Below are 19,364 nucleotides of genomic sequence, written 5' to 3'. Positions count from 1 at the left end.
CAGCTGGCCACCACATTACAGAAAGGACATAATTGCTCTGGAGAGAGTACAGAGGAGATTTACAAGAATGTTGCCAGGGCTTGAAAGTTGCAGCTATGAGGAAAGATTGGATAGGCTAGGGTTGTTTTCCTTAGCACTAAGGAGGCTGAGGGGTGACTTAATTGAGGTGTACAAAATTATGAGGGGCCTAGATAGAGTAAACATGAAGGACCTGTTTCCCCAAGTGGAGAGGTCAACTACCAGGGGGCACAGATTTAAGGTGATTGGAGGGGACATGAGGAAAAACTTTTTCACCCAGAGTGTGGTGGGTGTCTGAAATTGACTATCAGGAATGGTGGTGGAGGTAGAAACCCTTAATTAATTTCAAAGGTACCTGGACATGCACCTGAGGTGTTGTAACCTGCGATGCTATGGACCAGGTGCTGGAAGGTGGGATTAGATGGGGCGGCTGTTTTTGGTTGGCACAGACACAATGGGTTGTATGGCCTCCTTCTGTGCCGTCATTTCTCTATGGTTCTATGGTTTGCCTCTCATCCAATATCCCATCCTTCCATCTCTTCCAGGTTGATTCTATTTTCCCCGTTCACTTCATCTGCTCCAATTCAATTCTCTTATAATTAGTCTCAACTTGTTTCTATACTTCTCAAGACTCTCCTAGTTTGCTTATCTCTCACTCAGTGTTTTCCTGACTCTATCCTAAAATATGTTATCTCCACCCTAGTGCATTGTATTTGTCTCAGATTCTTTCTCTGTGCTTCAGTATTCTTTTTTGAAATATATGTCTCTCTTCCACACTAGTTTTTCCCCAATACTCTCTTCCCTCCAAATACATGGCTTGCTCTCCTCCTGAGTTGTTTGCACTTCAATCACCTTGTTATTCTGCAAATTCCCCTCCAAGCCACACACCATCCTGACTTGGAACTATATCACTATTCCTTCACTGTCGCTGGGTCAAAATCCTGGAGCTCCCTTCCTAACAGCACTGTGGGTGTACCTACCCCACATGGACAGCAGTGGTTCAAGAAGGCAGCTCATCACCATCTTCTCAAGGGCAATTAGGGATGGGCAATAAATGTTGGCCTAGCCAGCGATGCCCACATCCCAATAACGAATATAAAAAACAATTCTCCCAAGCAGTAATGCTGTACTCTCTATTACCATGCTCTTCACATCCTCAACAGTCTCTTCTGTGCTAAAGCTTGTTCTTATTCCCCTTCTAATGTCTAATTATCATTCCTTTTCTTCTGCCCTCTCCCCCATTTGAACATTACTTATCTCCCTCAGTTTAATTCTTTCTTCCCCATTATCCTCTGAATATCTCTCATTTTGGTTTATACCTTACCAACATCTGTGATTTGTTCTTCATTTTCACCCCAATTTATTTCTCTCGTCCTCACAAGTGCGTGAGTGTATGCTTGTTTTCCTCTCTCAACTTGTTCTTGCTCTCCCATGTTCAACATTTCCCATCACTTTGGTTTGCTCTCTGTAATGCTGTTAATCTTTCATAACTTGTTTCTTCCCTTCTCAAAGTTATCAGTTTCACCTTCAACTTGTTTCTCTGAGAAGTTGCATCAAAGCTCTACTCTCTTGTTTTTCTCTCCTGGAATCTTTTTCTATGCCAGCTTAAATGTGTTCTTCCCTGAATTATCATGTCTCTGAACATGTTTCTGTCTTCACAATATTTTTCATCTCTCTCAGTTTGGTATATCTTCAATGACATTGCCCAATCCCTTTCCAAACTTACTTAATTCTTCTCAAGTATCTTGTTCCTTTTTCCACATTGTCACTTCAAATTAAGCAAGAGAGGAGAATATAAATTTAAATTAATGATTAAAATGAAATTAGAAGTAAAGTGGATATTGGGGAATAATTTATTTATTCAGTGAGTGAACAATGTTTGGAATAATTGGCAAAGCCGAGTATTAGAGACAAAAGCAACAGAAACAGTGAAATTGCAGTTGAATTCTAAGATTGGACATTACTACACTAGGGTGGGGTAGCAGGGGATGATGGTGAGGGTGGGGATCAGCTTCATTGCCTTTTCATGTCCTTGCTTTTCTTATGTTTCTAAATGTACTCCATCTTCCCTAACCTTATTCTCTTATCTACTGTATTCTTCAGTTTCTGCCTCACCTCATTTCTCCATCTGTCCTGATATTTCAACTTCTTTCTCTCTTTCTCTTGGTACTATTGACCATTTATTTAACTCCTTTGCTCTTCCAATCACAATCTTTTCATCAATAATTTTCAAGCATCTTCCACCTTTCATCTTTCTTCTATAACTTGCTCTTATATGTTTCCCATCTATTTTCTCTTCTCCTCAGTCCTCCCCATCTCACATTATTTTTCCTTTCCTCGTCTATAATTTTCACTTATCTGTGAACCATTTGCTCTCCTTTCTAATTTGTTCCTATATCGTTCACAGCTTCTTACTATCCATTCACAATTGGTCACCTTATTTTCATGTTGTTTCTGTATCTCAACATTATGTCTCCTTCAGCCTATTTTTATTCCTAACCTACCAGCTCATATCTTTCTGCCACAATGCTTTTCTATCTCTCCTCTCACAGTTTATCGCCTTTCCACTATTTGGTCATTCAACTTGTAGCTTTTCTTTTCATCACTGTAATATCCTTCTACTTGCTTAGTTCTCTATGTTTGGATGCTTTCCTATCTCTATATGTCTGCCTTCTCCTTGTTAATTCTTGCCATTCTTCTGCATGCTTATTTGTGTCTTCCCCAATGTTCTCATGACGCTAGCGTCATCATTTTTACTGATCAATAATCTTCTGTGACTCTCGATTTGTCTTTTCTTTACCCAATGCGTTCAGCCATGCTCTCATCTTGTTCTCCTCTTCTCAAAGGTACAGTAATTTGACTCACTGACAACTTCTAGAATATCAATAGTCTCTTTTTTTTGCCCTAGTTTTTTTTCTCACCACCCCAAACTTGTCAGCCTCATTCTCTCACCTTTTTCTCCACCTCAACACTCCTATCTTTCTCCAAGTGTGATTATTCTTATCTTGAATTTAGGACAATAGTGCAGCATTACCTCTTTAAATGTTTATAGGTATTTTTTGCCCAATTTGGAAGTCGTGCTTGTGTTATAAGTGCCTTTTTCTAAACTGGATCTGATGAGTAGAGAGATGCAAGAAATTTTATTTGAGAAAGCAAGGAAAAATACAATTTAATCAATTATTTTTAAAGCTGAAATGTCCTGCTGAATTTTATGCTGAGTCACCCATATGGCACTTTTTCATCTAATGGTTTACAACCTTTATGAATACAGTGTGTGTGCTTGTTTGGATGAAGGTGGGTCACATGTAAGTCTTTGAATAACTACACATCTATAATATGGACTTGCCTTGATATGGATCATATAAATACTTTCTTCTTTTAAATAACCTTGATCTAGTTCATATCAAATATGACATTAGTAAAGCTAGAACCTACTCTCACTGTTGGAACATAAGAACATAAAAACTAGGAGTAGAAATAGGCCATATGGCCACTTGAGCCTCCTCTGTCATTCAATAAGATCATGACTGATCTTTTACCTTAACTCCACTTTCTACCCTATCCCCATATCCCGTGATTCCCTTGGTGTCCAAAAATCTACTGATCACAATCTTGAATATACTCTGCAACTGAGCATCCACAGCTCTCTGGAGTAGAGGATTCTGCCATATTAGCACTAGTCTGGCATTTTAGTACATGAACGTCCGCAGACCTCTGTGTTTACTGGAACTGGAATAAAATCCCCTAAGAATCATGTGGATGGGATTTACCCCACTTTGTCATACACTTCATTGCTTTCTTAAAAAAGGAAAAATATACAATGATGCAATTATTGATGCAATTATGTCATTACTTGATTATTGGTGCCCACTCAACAGATGAAGCACTAATAGCATTGTAAGCTCACTGTGCGATCCACTGCAATGATAATTTGGCCAGTTTTTGAATCAGGTATTCAGGGAGTCCTACTCCTGGTTACCCCAGGAACTCAGCCTGGCTGAAAACTCCGCCCAAACTCCCAGTCAGCTAATGCTATCTTCAATCTACAAATCCACAAGAGAATAACAAATGTGCACTGGATAAACATTATAGGAGAACAAGATAAATGCAGATGAGAAGGGCCATTTAACCCAACCACATCCATCCAGAAACTATACAGTGCCCCCATCACTGCATCCAACTGTTTAAATTATTCCAGGATTTTGTATTCACTGCATACCTGGATCTGTTCAACGCATTGATCACTCCTGGTCTGAAGAACTTCCTGACGTCACTCCTAAATTTACCTTTCACTGGCATCAACCCTACTGCCAATGTTTGATTTGAAAGAAATTCCGAGATTTACCTTTTCTATACCAATGTATTTCTGCAGAACAAAGTGAGCTTCACCATCAGATTCCCTTTTATTATTCACCATTTGTCTTTTTTGCTGCAACAGTGAATACTGTTGAGACCAATTTGGAGAAGAAGATCTAGCTGAGAATGTTATTGATAAAGAATGTTTTGAGAAAGTTATGCTCAATATCAGCAGAGATACAACTATTACTCAGGATGCTTCAGTGAGCAGACCATTTCCATTGTGTCTATGCTGGTTGAACTCTCTTTACTGCTTGATGTAGTAACTCCTGCAAAATACTTTCCCCAATGATTTCAGCAAAATTAAAAATAGAAAAGATACACAAAACAAAAGATAAACTTAATTCATTGTCACTTTGAAACACATAGACTGGCTATCAGCTCAAATTCTTGCCTATCAGTAATTGTTGTTGACTGTACTTCTTTCAACATAAAATATTGCACATTTAACTGAGTCAGTGGTCTGAGATGGAGATGCAGACTGATTGACCACAGAGAATGGGACTCCAGTTTCATCAGCGAAACAATAGGACTGTATGCAAAGTGGATTGTAATAGCAAGAGATTTTAACAAATTGATCACCCAACTAAATACTAAGAGTCAATATTTAAAATGATATCAGATAATCTTCAAAGGACAACATTTCTGGGCAATTATTGAGATGGCTTGGCCATGTGAGCCGCGTGGAAGATGGCAGGATCCCCAAAGACACATTGTACAGCGAGCTCGCCACTGGTATCAGACCCACCGGCCGTCCATGTCTCCGCTTTAAAGACGTCTGCAAACGCGACATGAAATCCTGTGACATTGATCACAAGTCGTGGGAGTCAGTTGTCAGCGTTCGCCAGAGCTGGCGGGCAGCCATAAAGACGGGGTTAAAGTGTGGCGAGTCGAAGAGACTTACTAATTGGCAGGAAAAAAGACAGAGGCGCAAGGGGAGAGCCAACTGTGCAAACAGCCCCGACAAACAAATTTCTCTGCAGCACCTGTGGAAGAGCCTGTCACTCTAGAATTGGCCTTTATAGCCACTCCAGGTGCTGCTTCACAAACCACTGACCACCTCCAGGCGCTTATCCATTGTCTCTCAAGATAAGGAGGCCAAAGAAGAATAGCCTTACAAACCGAAATATGCACAAATCCTGAAAGTTTAATTTCAATCATATTGTTAAAATTTAGGTTCTCAGTGAATTTTACTTCTGATGTTCCTGTATATTTCAAATAGTTCACATACTAATTGCCACGTTCACATCCATCAACTGTTGTTGGAGGTAAAATGATGAAAATACAAGCAACATTTAACAAAAAGTATGAGTTCCTTTTGAAAATTATCATACGATTACAAGAAGCAATTTGAAGTGTGATATCTGCAGTATTGATTCTCTGCCAATGAATGGCAAAAGCATGTTCCATTTGTATGGCCAAAAATGCAACATTACCTAACAGGAGTAGAATATTCATCCCGCAACTCACAGAGACAAACATGCTCCATTTTTGTTTAAATTGTTTAATAACATTTTAACTGGGTTAAAAGCAAAAGAAAATGGGAAACTCAACCCTACCTGTCTCCAATGTGTCCAATTTCTGTTTTAACAGAAACAAGAAATGCTGGAATCACTCAGCAGGTCTGGCAGCATCTGTGGAAAGAGAAAGTTGAGTTGGGGGGCGGACGACTAAACTGCTCTCTGGAGTTGGGCCGGTCATTAACATACTTCAATAAGGCTACGTGCCTAAGATTTTATTTCTGTTCCAGATTTAACGCTGGCTGGCTGGGTTTCCCATTCCTCGGGAAACCTGGCAGCTGAAGGAAGGCGAGAACGGCTGGATGGAACTGGTAAGTGCCTTTCCAGCCCTGCTTGTGGGTCAAGAGGAGCAGGAGTGCTTCCCACCGGCCCCTCAAGCTTACCTGCTTCCATCCCACGATCAGCCCCACATGATTGAGCTCACTCCAGTGTCTGCCTCACCCTCAATGTCCAACTCCATGCTGTTGTTCGACTCCCTCCCAGACCCTGCAACATCCCTCTCCCCTCAGATGTCTATCTCCCCCATTGATGTCCGACTGCTCCCCTCTCAATGTCTGACTCCCCCCGCAACCCACCAATGCCCAACTCCTCCCCTGATGTCCGACTAACCCAGATGGCCAAAACACCCCCAATTCCAACTCCCCCACTTGACTGTCTCCCCCCACCCCCGATGTACATCTCCCTCCCAATGTCCAAATCCTTGATGTCCAACTCCCCAATGTCCGCCTTTCCCTGCCACCGTGCCCAACTCTCTAATATACAACACCCCCACCCCCGATGTCTAATTCCCCCCACGATATTCAACTCCCCCCAATTTCATCTCCCCGCAATGTTCAACTTCCCCCAGTGTCCGACTCCCCCGATGTCTGACTCCCCAACCCCCCCCCATGTCCATCTCCCCCCAATGTCCGACTCTCCCGATGTCTGACCTCCCCATCCCCCACCTATGTCTGTCTCTTCCCAATGTCCGACTCCACCTCAACAGGTATCTGACTCCCACCCTCAATGTGCAACTCCCTTCACAATTCCATCTCCATCCTAATGTCTATCTCCCACCCAGATGTCTGTCTCTTCCTTTGATGTACGTCTGCCCCCTGCCATGTCTGTCTCCCCTCATTGATGTCCGTCTCCCTCCCAAATATCCGTTTCCCCCCCCCAGGTGTCCAACTACCCCTCCCCCAGCCGAATCCCCACCCAGTGTCTGATTCCCCCATGGTGTCTGACGCTCCATCACATACGACCTCCCCTCCCCATGTCCGACTGAGAAGAAGAGTTGGGCCAGAACAGGCTAAAATAGATAGGTTTTTTAATTTTCTTTGTGGGCTCGGGAGGAGCCCATAAGAAAGTTTTGACCTCCCCAGGCTTTCCATCTACCTATTGTGAACCAACCCCCTTCTCGACTTACTGAGAGCTGGGAACCAGAGAGATGGTGGTCTCTTACTACCCAACATTCTACTCCTGTCCACTGACCAGCTGCCACTTCACAACTAGCCTCTTGGGTGGAAAACCAACCAGGGGCATACGGACAAGGTCCAGGAGTTAAATTCCTAGGTATTATCCTGCCGAGTTCAGCCCTCCTCAGCCCCTGCCCATCTGATTCTCTGCTTGAGTTAAAGTTGGGGATATTGTTGTTGATCCATCCTGTAGCTTTTCCAAATGTAATAATATCCTTCTCATCACTTGATGACCAGAACTGCATACAACACGTCAAATAGATTCTGTCGCCGTTAACAGTTTTTGGTTTGGGACAAGAGAAAAGTTTTAAGAGATGTGAACAATTTTCATCACAAGGGTATAAGTGATGTGATTATAGGGATAATTTTGCAATCTCAGACCCTCAGTCAGGAAGACACACTTAAAGCAAGTGCAGATCAAGTCAGGGCGACAACATGTTGTCGCCCTGACTTGATCTGCACTTGCTTTAAGTGTGTCTTCCTGACTGAGGGTCTGAGATTCTCCAAACTGACCTCCATTTGAGTGTAGCTCACCACTAGGTGGTCAAGATCACTCAAATATCCCAAATATGTTGCAATGTTTTTTGAGTTGTTGTGTTATGTGTTTGTAAAAATAAATGACCCTACAGCTATCCTATTATCATATTGGAGCAGCGGAAAGACGGCACACAGTAGATGCTATTAAATAGAATTTCCACAGGGATTTCCTAATCTCTTGGCAAACGTCAGTGGCAGATGGTTAGAAATCCTAGAGCAACAGCAGAAATGGCAGTTTACACCATTTTTCTGGGCTTTCTGCTGAAGTTATGGCAGGAGATCGGAAGAATCAACTATACCTGTTTCTCCCAGACTTTCTATATAGTTTTCATATTTTTAGTCTTTTGTTCTTGTTAATAAATGAATAATAAATCTGTATTTCTGACTGCGGCAGAAAGGCAGTAGTAAGGCACTACTCCTTTAAATCAGAAAAAGAGAGTGAAAATCACAAGGGCTCACAAATTACTGTGCCAGGCCAATGAACAGTGCCTGCTGTTAGTTCGACTTGCCCATGCCTGTTTAATTTCCATGAGATTTTACCCTGCAAGTTGCTGGTCTTCTGGTACCCATGTTAGTCAATATTGTTAACAGTTCTCTCTCTTCAAGTATTGTCCCTCTCTCCCTTAAATCTGTCATCATCACTCCTCTCCTCAAAAAACCAACCCTTGACCCCACCGTCCTTGCAAGCTACAATCCCAACTCCAACTTCCCTTTCCTCTCCAAACTCTTTGAATGTGTTGTCACCTCCCAAATCCATTCCCATCTTTCCCGAAACTCCATGTTTGAATCCCTCCAATCAGGTTTCTGCCCCTGCCACAGTACCGAAACAGCTCTTATCAAAATCAAAAATGGTATCCTATGTGACTGTGACAAAGGTCCCTCCTCGTCCTTCTCAACTTGTCTGCAGCTTTTGTCATGGTTGACCACACCATCCTCCTCCAACACCTCTCCACTGCGGTTCAGCTAGGTGGGGCTGCTGTCACCTGGTTCCATTCTTATCTGTCTAATCGTAGCCAGAGTATCACCTGCAATGACTTCTCTTCCTGCTCCCACAGTTACGTCTCGTGCCCCTCCCCCTCAAGGATTTATCCTTAGCCACTCCTACTTCGTATCTAAATGTTGCCGCTCAACAACATCATCTGAAAGCACAGCATTAGTTTTCACATGTATGCTGACGACATCCAGCTCTATCTCACCACCATTTCTCTTGACTTCTCAACTGCGTCTAAATATTAGGCTGCTTATCCCTCATCCAGTGCTAGATGCACAGAAATTTCCTCCAATTAAATATTGGGAAGGCTGAAGTCATTGTTTTCGGTATCTGCTCCAAACTGCATTCCCTAGTTACAGACTCCATCCCTCTCCCTGGCAACACTCTGAGGATAAACCAGTCTGTTCACATCCTTGGTGTCACATTTGACCCCAAGATGAGCTTTCAACTTCATATTTGCGCCATCACTAAGACCACCTCTGTAACATTGCTCGACTTCTCCCCTGTCTCAGCTCATCTGCTGCTGAAACACTCATTCATGCCCTAGTCACCTCTAGACCTGACTGTTCCAATGCTACACTCTTGGCTGGTCTCCCACATTCTATCCTCTGCAAATTTGCAGTCAATCAAACCACTGCTGCTCGTGCCACCACTGTGCTCACTGACCTACATTATAGCGCCATCCATAGTTAAGCAACATCTTGATTTTAAAATTCTCATCCTTGTTTTTCAAATCCCTCCATGGTCTCCCCCCTCCCTATTTCTTTAATCTCCAGCCCCAGAACCCGCTGAGATATCTACGCTGCTCTAATTCTGGCCTCTTGAGAGCCCCGATTTTAATCAGTCCAACATTGGTGGCCATGCCTTCAATTGCCTTGGCCCTAATCTCCGGAATACTCTCCCTAAACCTTCTTTAAGACTCTCCTTAAAAGCTACCTGTTTGACCAAGCTTTTGGTCATCTGACCTAATATCTCCTTATGTGGCTCAGTGTCATACTTTGTTTTACAATGCTCCTGTGAAGCACGCTGGGACGTTTTATTACAATAAAGGCGCTATATAAATATAAGTTGTTGTTGTGAGATGAAAATGGTGCAGCGCCATCCACAGAGCATCTGGGATCTGAGAGAACAAGGCAAGCAATAGTGTATCTCTTTAACTAATCAGATTGAAATGTCTGAACGAGGACGTATAAGTTAGAATAGTGAATTCAATGTCAAATCAGGTACAGAAAGAGAAATAAAGCCAGGAACCGAAAGATGGGATTAAGGGAGAGAAAAAAAAGAGACAGAAAGATAAAAGGTTGGATTTCAAAAGCCCACCACCGATCTCAGCGGCGAGCTCAAAATATGGTGAGGGCCGCACGCCAAAGTGCCGCCATGATCTCACGTGCAGCAGCTCATTTAAATAGCCAGGAAGGCCCCCCCCAAATCTTGTGGAGGGGATGGGCTGTCCTTCCCTGACAATGGCGTCAGCTGCCTGTGTGCAGGCACTGGCGCCTTTTTTAAAGGGCAGCTAGCCCTGCCAGTCAATTTGAATTTTTAAAGATACACTCCCCAAAATGTATTACATTTCTAACACCCCTTTACCACCCCCCAATGACAATTATCTTAACTATTTGCCCTTCCCCCCCCAAACACTTACTTTTTAAATCTGACCTTCCCCTCCCCAGACTGCACAAAGTTTAAAGTTCACCCTTTGCCACCATCCCCTACATCCATTACGTTTATTTGACCCCGTCCCCCCCCTCCCCACCACTGTCATGCCAGCTTTCCCCAAATGGGAAATTGAAGGTGCCGGAGTGCCGGCCCAGAAAATTGAAGGTAAGTTCATTTAAATTTATGCATGTTATTAATTTAAATATTGAAATCCAGGTCCCGTCGCCCAGCGGCGGGGGGTGCTGCCATGAAGCCTCGCCGCCACCGGGAGGATCGGGCCGGGCCTCCTAGTGTTGGCCTCCGTGGTGGACCTCTGCTGGCCCCATCTTTTGCCCCCCTTCCCCCACCACAGAGCCCGACATCGAGGGCTTGGTAAAATCCAGCCCAGAGTGTTTTTTTTAAAATCTCCAACAATAACTAAAACCTGAAGGATTGAGACTCCACACTTGTAATAGTTAGGTTTCAGTGTCAGTAAGGTTGACTGGCAGTAATTAATACTTAGCATGTTGTTAAAGGGTACTTAAACTTGAAATGATGACTTAACTTTCAGTGGCAAGTTTAGTCCATATTTACCATGCAAATACAGCAACTTCATGCCAAACAATGCATTTGAATGGGGAGACAGACAGCGAGATGCCATTTTGGGGAAGATAACAGTGGAGTGACATCCCTTCGACTACAACTTCTCAATTTTCTGCATTTAATCACATATCTGCCTTCATTTGAATTTGCAGTGACATTTGTACTTGAATGCCGGTGAGCACCATTAGCCTCGCCCTTATTTTGATAGCAATTTTTGGGCCATTTGTTATAGTATGCCAAAATTGTGACCAGTTCTGCCATCTGAGCAAGACTGCGAATGAGATTGTATAAGTCTGTGATACAAAGTGACCTGTGACATTAACTGATGATATTGACTACACTGAGCAGATGTGAAGAATAGTTTATGTGTTATAAATGACAAGTGCTGCTCCTGGACCTGATGAGAGACGAATACTGAAGCTAGCCATGATTCACTTAGACCTGATTTACACAGCTATAAATACACAGCATAGCTTCTCTGTTACAAATGTTCATTCTAGTGCTTTGCACTCAGTATTTGCAGGTTCCAAATGGTTACTTTATCTCTACCTTTTTATATTCCAGGATTATGGTGGCAATGTGCCATTTTAAGTAAAGTGGGAAAGAGGGGATTGAACAAATTTCATTTTGGCAAATAGAAGCAATTTGTAAAATTGCTAAGAATTAGAAAACAGTGACATCTGCATTTTGAGCATGTCATTCTCGGACATCCTCTGTGCACTGACTCTTTATGCACTCATGGTATGAGAGATACGGGGGCGATTTTCAGTGGCCCTGCTGGGTGGAAACAAAACTGCTGACCCCGAACTTTGTCGGGAAAATCTTACTGCTCTATTCCAGTCAACACCATCCTAAAAGAACCCCACCACTGTTTAAAGTCATTTTCAGTAATTTAAAATTGGGTTACTCAAAGTTGATGGATTGAGTCCATGATTAAAAAAGCTTATTTTTTTGTGATAAACCCATTTTCAGCTGTATTAATCAAACTTTACCAGGTTACCACTCTTAGATATGTCAAAGAATATTCTGTAAAGCCATTTTTTTGTAAAAAATTAATTTCTAAAACACTGCCTGGCTGTGCTGGTTCATGGCAGATTTTGTGTTCAGACATACATGAGTTAGTTCAAGTGGAAACTCAGAGAAATGACTTACCAAAACAAGTGCTATTTTGGGCACAATTTGCACCAGAATCACTGATTGCACACAAAGTGGAAACTTTACTCCAAATACTCCAATTTTTCAGAAAATAAACACAAAGTTGTGAATGTTCATGAGTTAGAATGAGTGAATTCATGAAGTCAGATTATCTCTTCTGAAACAATTGCCAAGCACAGTGCAAAAATAAATCTCTTGAATTATTTAGTACCCTCAGTCTCCTGACCACTAGTCACGAAGAACAAGAGCAACTTGTTCACTGAATTATGTATGTTAACATACAAAGTAACAATGTGTTGACTGTTTCTAACCTAGGTGTCAATTCACAACAGGCTTCAAGCCTACCAGCACAGTTCAGTGGGGAACCAGGAGTGCGCAGTCCAGCAAAGCACCCTCCTTAACATCAAGCAAGAAAACTCAGCAGTAACAGGAGCCGTGGATCATCTCCCTGAAACACTACTCCAGTGCCAACAGATTGTGAACGTCATAGTGCTCCCTGTGAAACCAGATAAGATGGACACCCCTCAGAATGAGACTCCTATTCACCAAACAGGAATAGACACCAACTCCACTAGCTCCACACCTCGCAAATCAAAGGAAGACAGGCTTCAAGGAACACCTGTGAAAACCATTCATCAGCCCCCTCTGCCACCTCCACCCCCACCCTACAACCACCCTCACCAGTATTGTCCTCCTAACCCTTTTGTACGCAGACGTAGATATTCCAGTGGATCACGAAGCTTGGTGTAGTCAGTCTTACGCAAAACAATCTTAAAGCCAGATTAAGTCTGTTTTTGTTTCACAAACCCTTATCTAGTATAATTCGCTAATGAAAGATCCATCTATCTTTTCCCTATGACTGCATCATCCTAGTAGTAGCTTTGCCCTGTTCTTGGCACAGTGACTCAGATCTCTGGTGGGCTGTCAAGTTGTAAATATTATGTAAATAATGTTCTATTTTTTCAATGTTCTCCATCCCAAGTTATCTCTCCCCTAACCTCCAATTCCCATGCCCAAAATTCTATGTTAGGTGCATCAATCAAGAAGGTGGGACAATCTGTGTCCATGGTCGATTCTGTGGATAACTTCAATGGTTGATCCATCTGAAGATGCATTTGATTGTGAGTGGAGTGTTCCCTCACTTCTCTCCCTCTGTTCACCAGATGATTTTCCTGAGACTGGGAAACTTGCTGAAGTCTGAGTCAGTCCGGTCTGGACCAATAACTGCCTTTCCCTGAGAGTCCAATGCTGTGGACTTGTTATTCTTCATTACTATTTCATACTTCATCGAATATTCAGCAATCTGTTTATGTTTGATTAATTAATGACCCTAGGTACTTTAAACCTATTCCATTACCAGTCTGTGCATGAGATATGCTGTCACTATATAAAACATTTAGGGCTAAGATCCCAGGATACATCAGCCATTCTTCAGCAGAGTAACCGCGTACCCATGAAATCAAAAATAGACTTGTTCTGGCTTGAAGACAGAAACAGACAAAAATATGACTTCCCAAGTACTGACTACTAATTTTCTAGTGCAACTAGTGATTTGGTGCATATTTGATTGATGAAAATTGTGTATCTTTGGGCAACAAGTGCACAGCTTTAATAACTTAATTTATGGATTGTAAAACTCACCAAATGTAAAGGCTGCTTGATAGAAGCATTCCCATTTTACTGTAGATAGTCCAGATTCACAGATTGCATTGACCATCATTCACATCGCTGTTAATAAGCTTTTGGTAGGTTAAAGAAAGCAGAATACGTTTTTATATTGAGTTTTCATGCACAGCTGTTTTTAAATATATCTGAATTTATAGATCACTTCAATTTTGAATAGGTCTTTAGAAATTTTATATTTTCTTTTGTCATATACCACCATTTTGATCAGTTAAAGTATCTCCCTCATCACTTCAGCAATATAGGTAATACAAGAGTAGAGCAACAGCTGATGGAAAGGGGTTCAATGACTAAAGGTTTGCACTGTGTTTCAATGAACAGTGGGGTAAAGCAAGGGAATGGGAATTGACCTGCTGCAGTGGAGGCCAGGAATTTGGTAATGCATATGATTTTCATAGGGGTATGCCGGTACATTGAGAAAACTAATACTCTATCATGATGAAGCATCATGATGTTCCTTATCGTTTCTTGTTGCTTCAGTATTCTTTCGGAGTGTATCTTTCTTAAACTAGCAATGGTCAGATTTGGCTTTCCAAATCGTTCGGTAGTGTAGTAAAAAAAAGCACTTGGATGAAAGTTTTCCAAGATCTCTGTTAAGTGGATTTCACGTAGATAGCTTTGACAGAAGTATCATATTTGGTCTAGTAATGCACACTTTTTATTGAATAACAATTCAGTGTCTCACCAAATGGCAACTAAACCATTTCAATATATAATCAAAATACGATATTTTGCAGTATTTTTCATTTCATGGTTCGGTGTGTGATAGGATAGGCTGTATGCTCGAGAATCACCTTCAGTGCATCTGACCTACATTTAAGACACTTGTAATGTGTGTAATATATATATAAGAACAGGAAGATCAGAAATTTTCAATTATTTTTGTGAGATATTATATAATTCTGAACATTTCACATTGTTCCCTCTCTATTCCATGTTTGCTGCCAGGTTTTATGTATCCTAATAGTTGATATGTAACCAAGCCAGTATAACTCGAGTTTTCTCTGTGTTCATTCATGTGCGTGTTTTGGCTGCTGCACCAGACCCAAGGCCATCACTCCTATTTCCACTTTATTTTCTATCCCTTTTGTACTTCTTTTCTATTTACCCCTCCTAGACCCCACCTGTCATCATCCCTCCTTTCATTTCTCCTCCTACAAATACTGTATTCTCCCAAATATCTACCCCTACAACCCCACAACATTGCTCGACCTTCCTACTCTCCTACTGCTGTCCCAGGCTTGACTCCTTCTTAGATAAGCTTACAACTTCCCTCTGTGCCTCTCTTAGCATCCTCCGAAGAGCCCATCAAGGCATTCCTTATGAGCAGCAACTCCAATTGCCCCATCTTACTCTCACACCAACCTTCCCACCCAGCGTGCCCACTGGGGGATAATCTTGCCAATTTTCTCCCCATTCAACTCACCCTTCCTACTGCCTGCCGTCCTTGTGGACTCTGCCAATGGATCAGCTTTCACTACCCCTCTCCACATCTCCCTCCAGAATATCCGTGCAGTTGTGAACAAGGTCCTTGCCATCCATGAGTTTATTGTGGATGATTGCATTGACATCATGGCCTTAATGGAAACCTGGCTGAGGGATGATGACACTTTTCCCCTAAATGAAGCCTCCCCACCTTAGCTATACCTTCCACCATTTGCCCTACCCAGATGTCATGGTGGCAGTGTGGCTTTTATCACTAAACCACATCTTGGTCTCTGTCCCTACTCTTCTGGCACCTGGTCCTGCCTTGAACATCTCACATTATTCCACCTTCTCTCATTTAAAATTCTTTTTCCTCCCAAGTATCATGACAATTTTCTCACTGAGAAAGCTTCACTGTTTTCCTCCCTCAGCCTCAGCACCAAGCGACTTCTTGTCATCAGTGATTTAAACCTCCATCTCGACTTATCATGGTCTCTCTCTCCTCTGAGTTCACTGAACTCCTTCCTCAATTTCTCCCTCCATATAAACTTCGCAACCCATATTCACAGCTACCCCTTTGACCTTGCCATCTCACGTGGCCTTGCTGCTCCCATTGCGACAATCACAGACAAGGCCATCTCTGATCTTTTCCTTGTATCATTCTCCACCCGCAACCCCTTACCCATCACAACCCTACTTCTTTCTGTCACTGCCCCTGGAGGAAACTCTCCCTCAATTCACTTAAAGCTACACTTTCAAAATCCCAACTGTCTAGCCTTGGCCCTCCATTTGCCATGACACTTCTGCAGCTACTAATCTGCTTAACCACACCCTCACCTCCAACTTGATGTCCTAGTCCTCATTAAAGCTGTTATTTTCAGTCTCTCACCCTGGCCATTACCCCAGTACAGCCCTCATCTCTGCTCCCTTAAATCCAAGGGACTCAAACTTGAACAGATGTGATGGCAACTGGTTTAACCATTCACTGCCAGATCTGGCTGGGCCATATAAAGTACTATCGATTCTTGCTCTCATCTGCAAAAACAGCTCACTTCTCCAGGGTAATCCTGGAATGCAAAGATATTCTCCAGCTTCATTTCACCAGTGCAAAGAATCTTCTTAAACCCCTCTCTCCTGTCTCCTCTACCGTTACCTCCAACAACAAGCGCAAGAGCTCATGGGCTTCTTTTTCACTAAGATTGCACCCAAGTGTCTCTGCCACTTCCCCTAGCCCACTGGGACTAATATTTTCCCTGGCCTGCCCCGTCCAAGCCCTAAACTTCTCTAGTTTCTCTCTTATTTCTCCTCACGCACCCCCCTCCCCAAGTTCATCTTGTCCATGAGACCCGCCTCCTGCTCCCTTGACCCCATTTCCACTAAACTGCTGATCACCCAACTTCCCTTCCTGTCTCCATGTTAACCGATATTGTTAACAATTCTATTCCTCAGATACTGTCCCCCTCGCCTTCGGAAATACTGTCATCACCCCTCTCTTCAAAAAGCCAACCTTTAACCCCTCTATCCTGCAAGCTAACCCCCATCTCCAATCTTCCTTTCCACTCCAAAGTCCATGACCATGCTGGCCCCTCCCAAATCAGTGTCCATATTCTCAGAATTTGATATTTGAATGCCGCTAATCAGATTTCTGCTCCTACCACAGTACCAAAATGGCTCTTACCAAAGTTATATTTCTGTGACAGAGGTCAACTATCCCTTCTTTGTCTTTCTTGACCTCTCTGCAGCCTTTTACATGGTTGACCACACCATCCTTTCCAACATCCCTCCATTATCATCCAGCTGGGTGGAACTGCACTCACCTGGTTCCATTCTTATCTATCTGATCATAACCAGAGTATCACTTGCAAAGGCTTCTCTTCCTGCTTTTGCACCTTTACCTGTGGTGTCCCTCAAGGATCCATCCTTGGGCCCCTCCTATTTTTCATCAACATATTGCCCCCAGTGGCATCATCCAAAACAGCATCAGTTTCCACATGCATGCTGACAATGCCCCTCCACGTCTCTAAATTATCAGACTACTTATCCGACATCCGGCACTGGGTGAGCAGAAATTTCCTCTAATTAAATATTGGGAAAACCGAAGCCATCGTCATTCTAAATCATTATTCAGAAATGCATGGATTAATTAAGGACAATCAGCATGGATTTGTTAAGGGAAGGTTTTTTCTGACTAACTTGATTGAATTTTCTGTGGAGGTGACAAGGAGGGTTGATGAGGGTAATGCATTTGATGTAGTCTATAAGGATTTAGTAAGGTTTCTGACAAGGTCTCACATGACAGACTGGCCAGAAAAGTAAAAGCCTCTGGGATCCAAGTGAAAGTGACAAGTTTGGATCCAAAATTGGCTCAGTGCAAGAAGCAAAGTCTAATGGTCAATGGGTGTTTTAGTGACTAGAAGGCTGTTTTCATTGGGGTTAAATATAAATGTAGGGGGTATGATTAAGAAGTTTGCAGATTATACAAAAATTGACCGTGTAGTTGGTAGTGAGGAAGAAAACTGTAGACTGGAGGAAGATATCAATGGACTAGTCAGGTGGGCAGAAAAGTGACAAATGGAAATTAATCCAGAGAAGTTTGAGGTAATGCATCTGAGGAGAGCAAACAAGGCAAAAGAATACACAATAAATCGTAGGATACTGAGAAGAGTGAAGGAGCAGAGGTACCTTGGAGTACATGTCCATGGATCCCTGAAGGTAGTAGGACAGGCAGAAAAAGTGGTTAAGAATGCATATGGGATAGTTTCCTTTATTAGCCAAGGCATAGAATATAAGAGCAGGGAGGTTAGGGTAGAACTGTATAAAACACTAGTTAGGCTACAGCTAGAGTATTGCATATAGTTCTGGTGAAAGGATGTGATTGCACAGCAGAGGAAACAGAGAAGATTTACAGGATGTTGCCAGGACTGGAAAATTTTAACTGTGAGGAAAGATTGGATATGGTGGTGTAGCTTTCTTTGAAAAAGAAGTGTCTGAGGGGAGATATAATTGAGGTCTATAAAGTTATGAGGGGCGTAGATAGAGTAGATGGGAAGGACCTACTTCCCTTAACAAAGAGGTCCATAATCAGAGGTCATAGATTTAGAGTAATTGGTAGAAGGATTAGAGGGGAGTTGAGGAGAATTTTTTTCACCCAGAGGGTGATGGGTGTCTGGAACTCACAGCCTGAAAAGCTGATAGAGGCAGGAACCCTCATCACATTTAAAAAGGACTTGGACATTCACTTGAAGTGCCATAGCCTACAAGGCTACGGAACAACAGCTGGAAAGTGGGATTAGATTCCTTAGCTTTAATTCAACCAGCACAGACAAGATGGGCCAAATGGCCTCCTGTGCTGTAATTTTCTATGAATCTATGATTCATTATCACCACAAACTCCGTTCCCTAGCCACCAACTCCATCCCTTTCCCTGGCAACTGTCTGAAACTGAAACAGACTGTTCGCAACCTTAGTGTCAAATTTGACCCCGATATGAGTTTCTGACCACACATCCATGGCATTACTAAGACTTCCCACTTCCACCTCCATAACATTACCCAACTCCACCCCTGCCTTTGCTCATCTGCTGGTGAAACCCTCATTTATGCCTTTGTTACTTCTGGACTTGACCACTCCGACACAATCCTGGCCAGTCTTCCACATTCGAACCTTCGTAAGCTTGAGGTCATGCAAAACTCTATTGCTCGTATCCTAACTCACACCAAGTCCCATTCACCCATCCTGTGCTTGCTGACCTACATTGGCTCAAAATTAAGCAACAGATCAGTTTTATAATTCTAATCTTGTTTTCAAATTCCTCCATGGCCTTGCCCCTATCTATCTCTGTAATCTCCTCCATCCCCACAACCCTCTTGAGATATCAACACTCCTCTAATTCTGGCATCTTGAGCATCCCTAATTTGAATCATTCCACCATTGGCAGCTGTTCCTTCAGATGCCAAGACCCTAAGTTCATCAATTTCCTCCCTACAC

At 42.6% G+C, this 19,364-nt stretch overlaps 1 protein-coding gene across 1 annotated transcript in view; it reads left to right on the top strand.

Moving 5' to 3' along the window:
- The window catches only part of LOC137379862 (IQ motif and SEC7 domain-containing protein 3-like), a 189,806-nt gene extending 176,718 nt beyond the window's left edge, over nucleotides 1-13,088 (top strand). The window contains exon 11 of the mRNA XM_068051254.1: nucleotides 12,585-13,088. Within this exon, the coding sequence (XP_067907355.1) occupies nucleotides 12,585-13,019 (435 nt within the window). The 3' untranslated portion in view covers nucleotides 13,020-13,088. The remainder of the gene's footprint in view (nucleotides 1-12,584) is intronic.
- Nucleotides 13,089-19,364: the final 6,276 nt, after the last annotated feature.

This window comes from Heterodontus francisci, chromosome 18 (assembly GCF_036365525.1).
Source record: "Heterodontus francisci isolate sHetFra1 chromosome 18, sHetFra1.hap1, whole genome shotgun sequence".
Taxonomy (NCBI): Eukaryota; Metazoa; Chordata; class Chondrichthyes; order Heterodontiformes; family Heterodontidae; genus Heterodontus; species Heterodontus francisci.
Note: the sequence above shows the minus strand (reverse complement) of the source record. Positions and strands in the feature narration are given on the sequence as shown.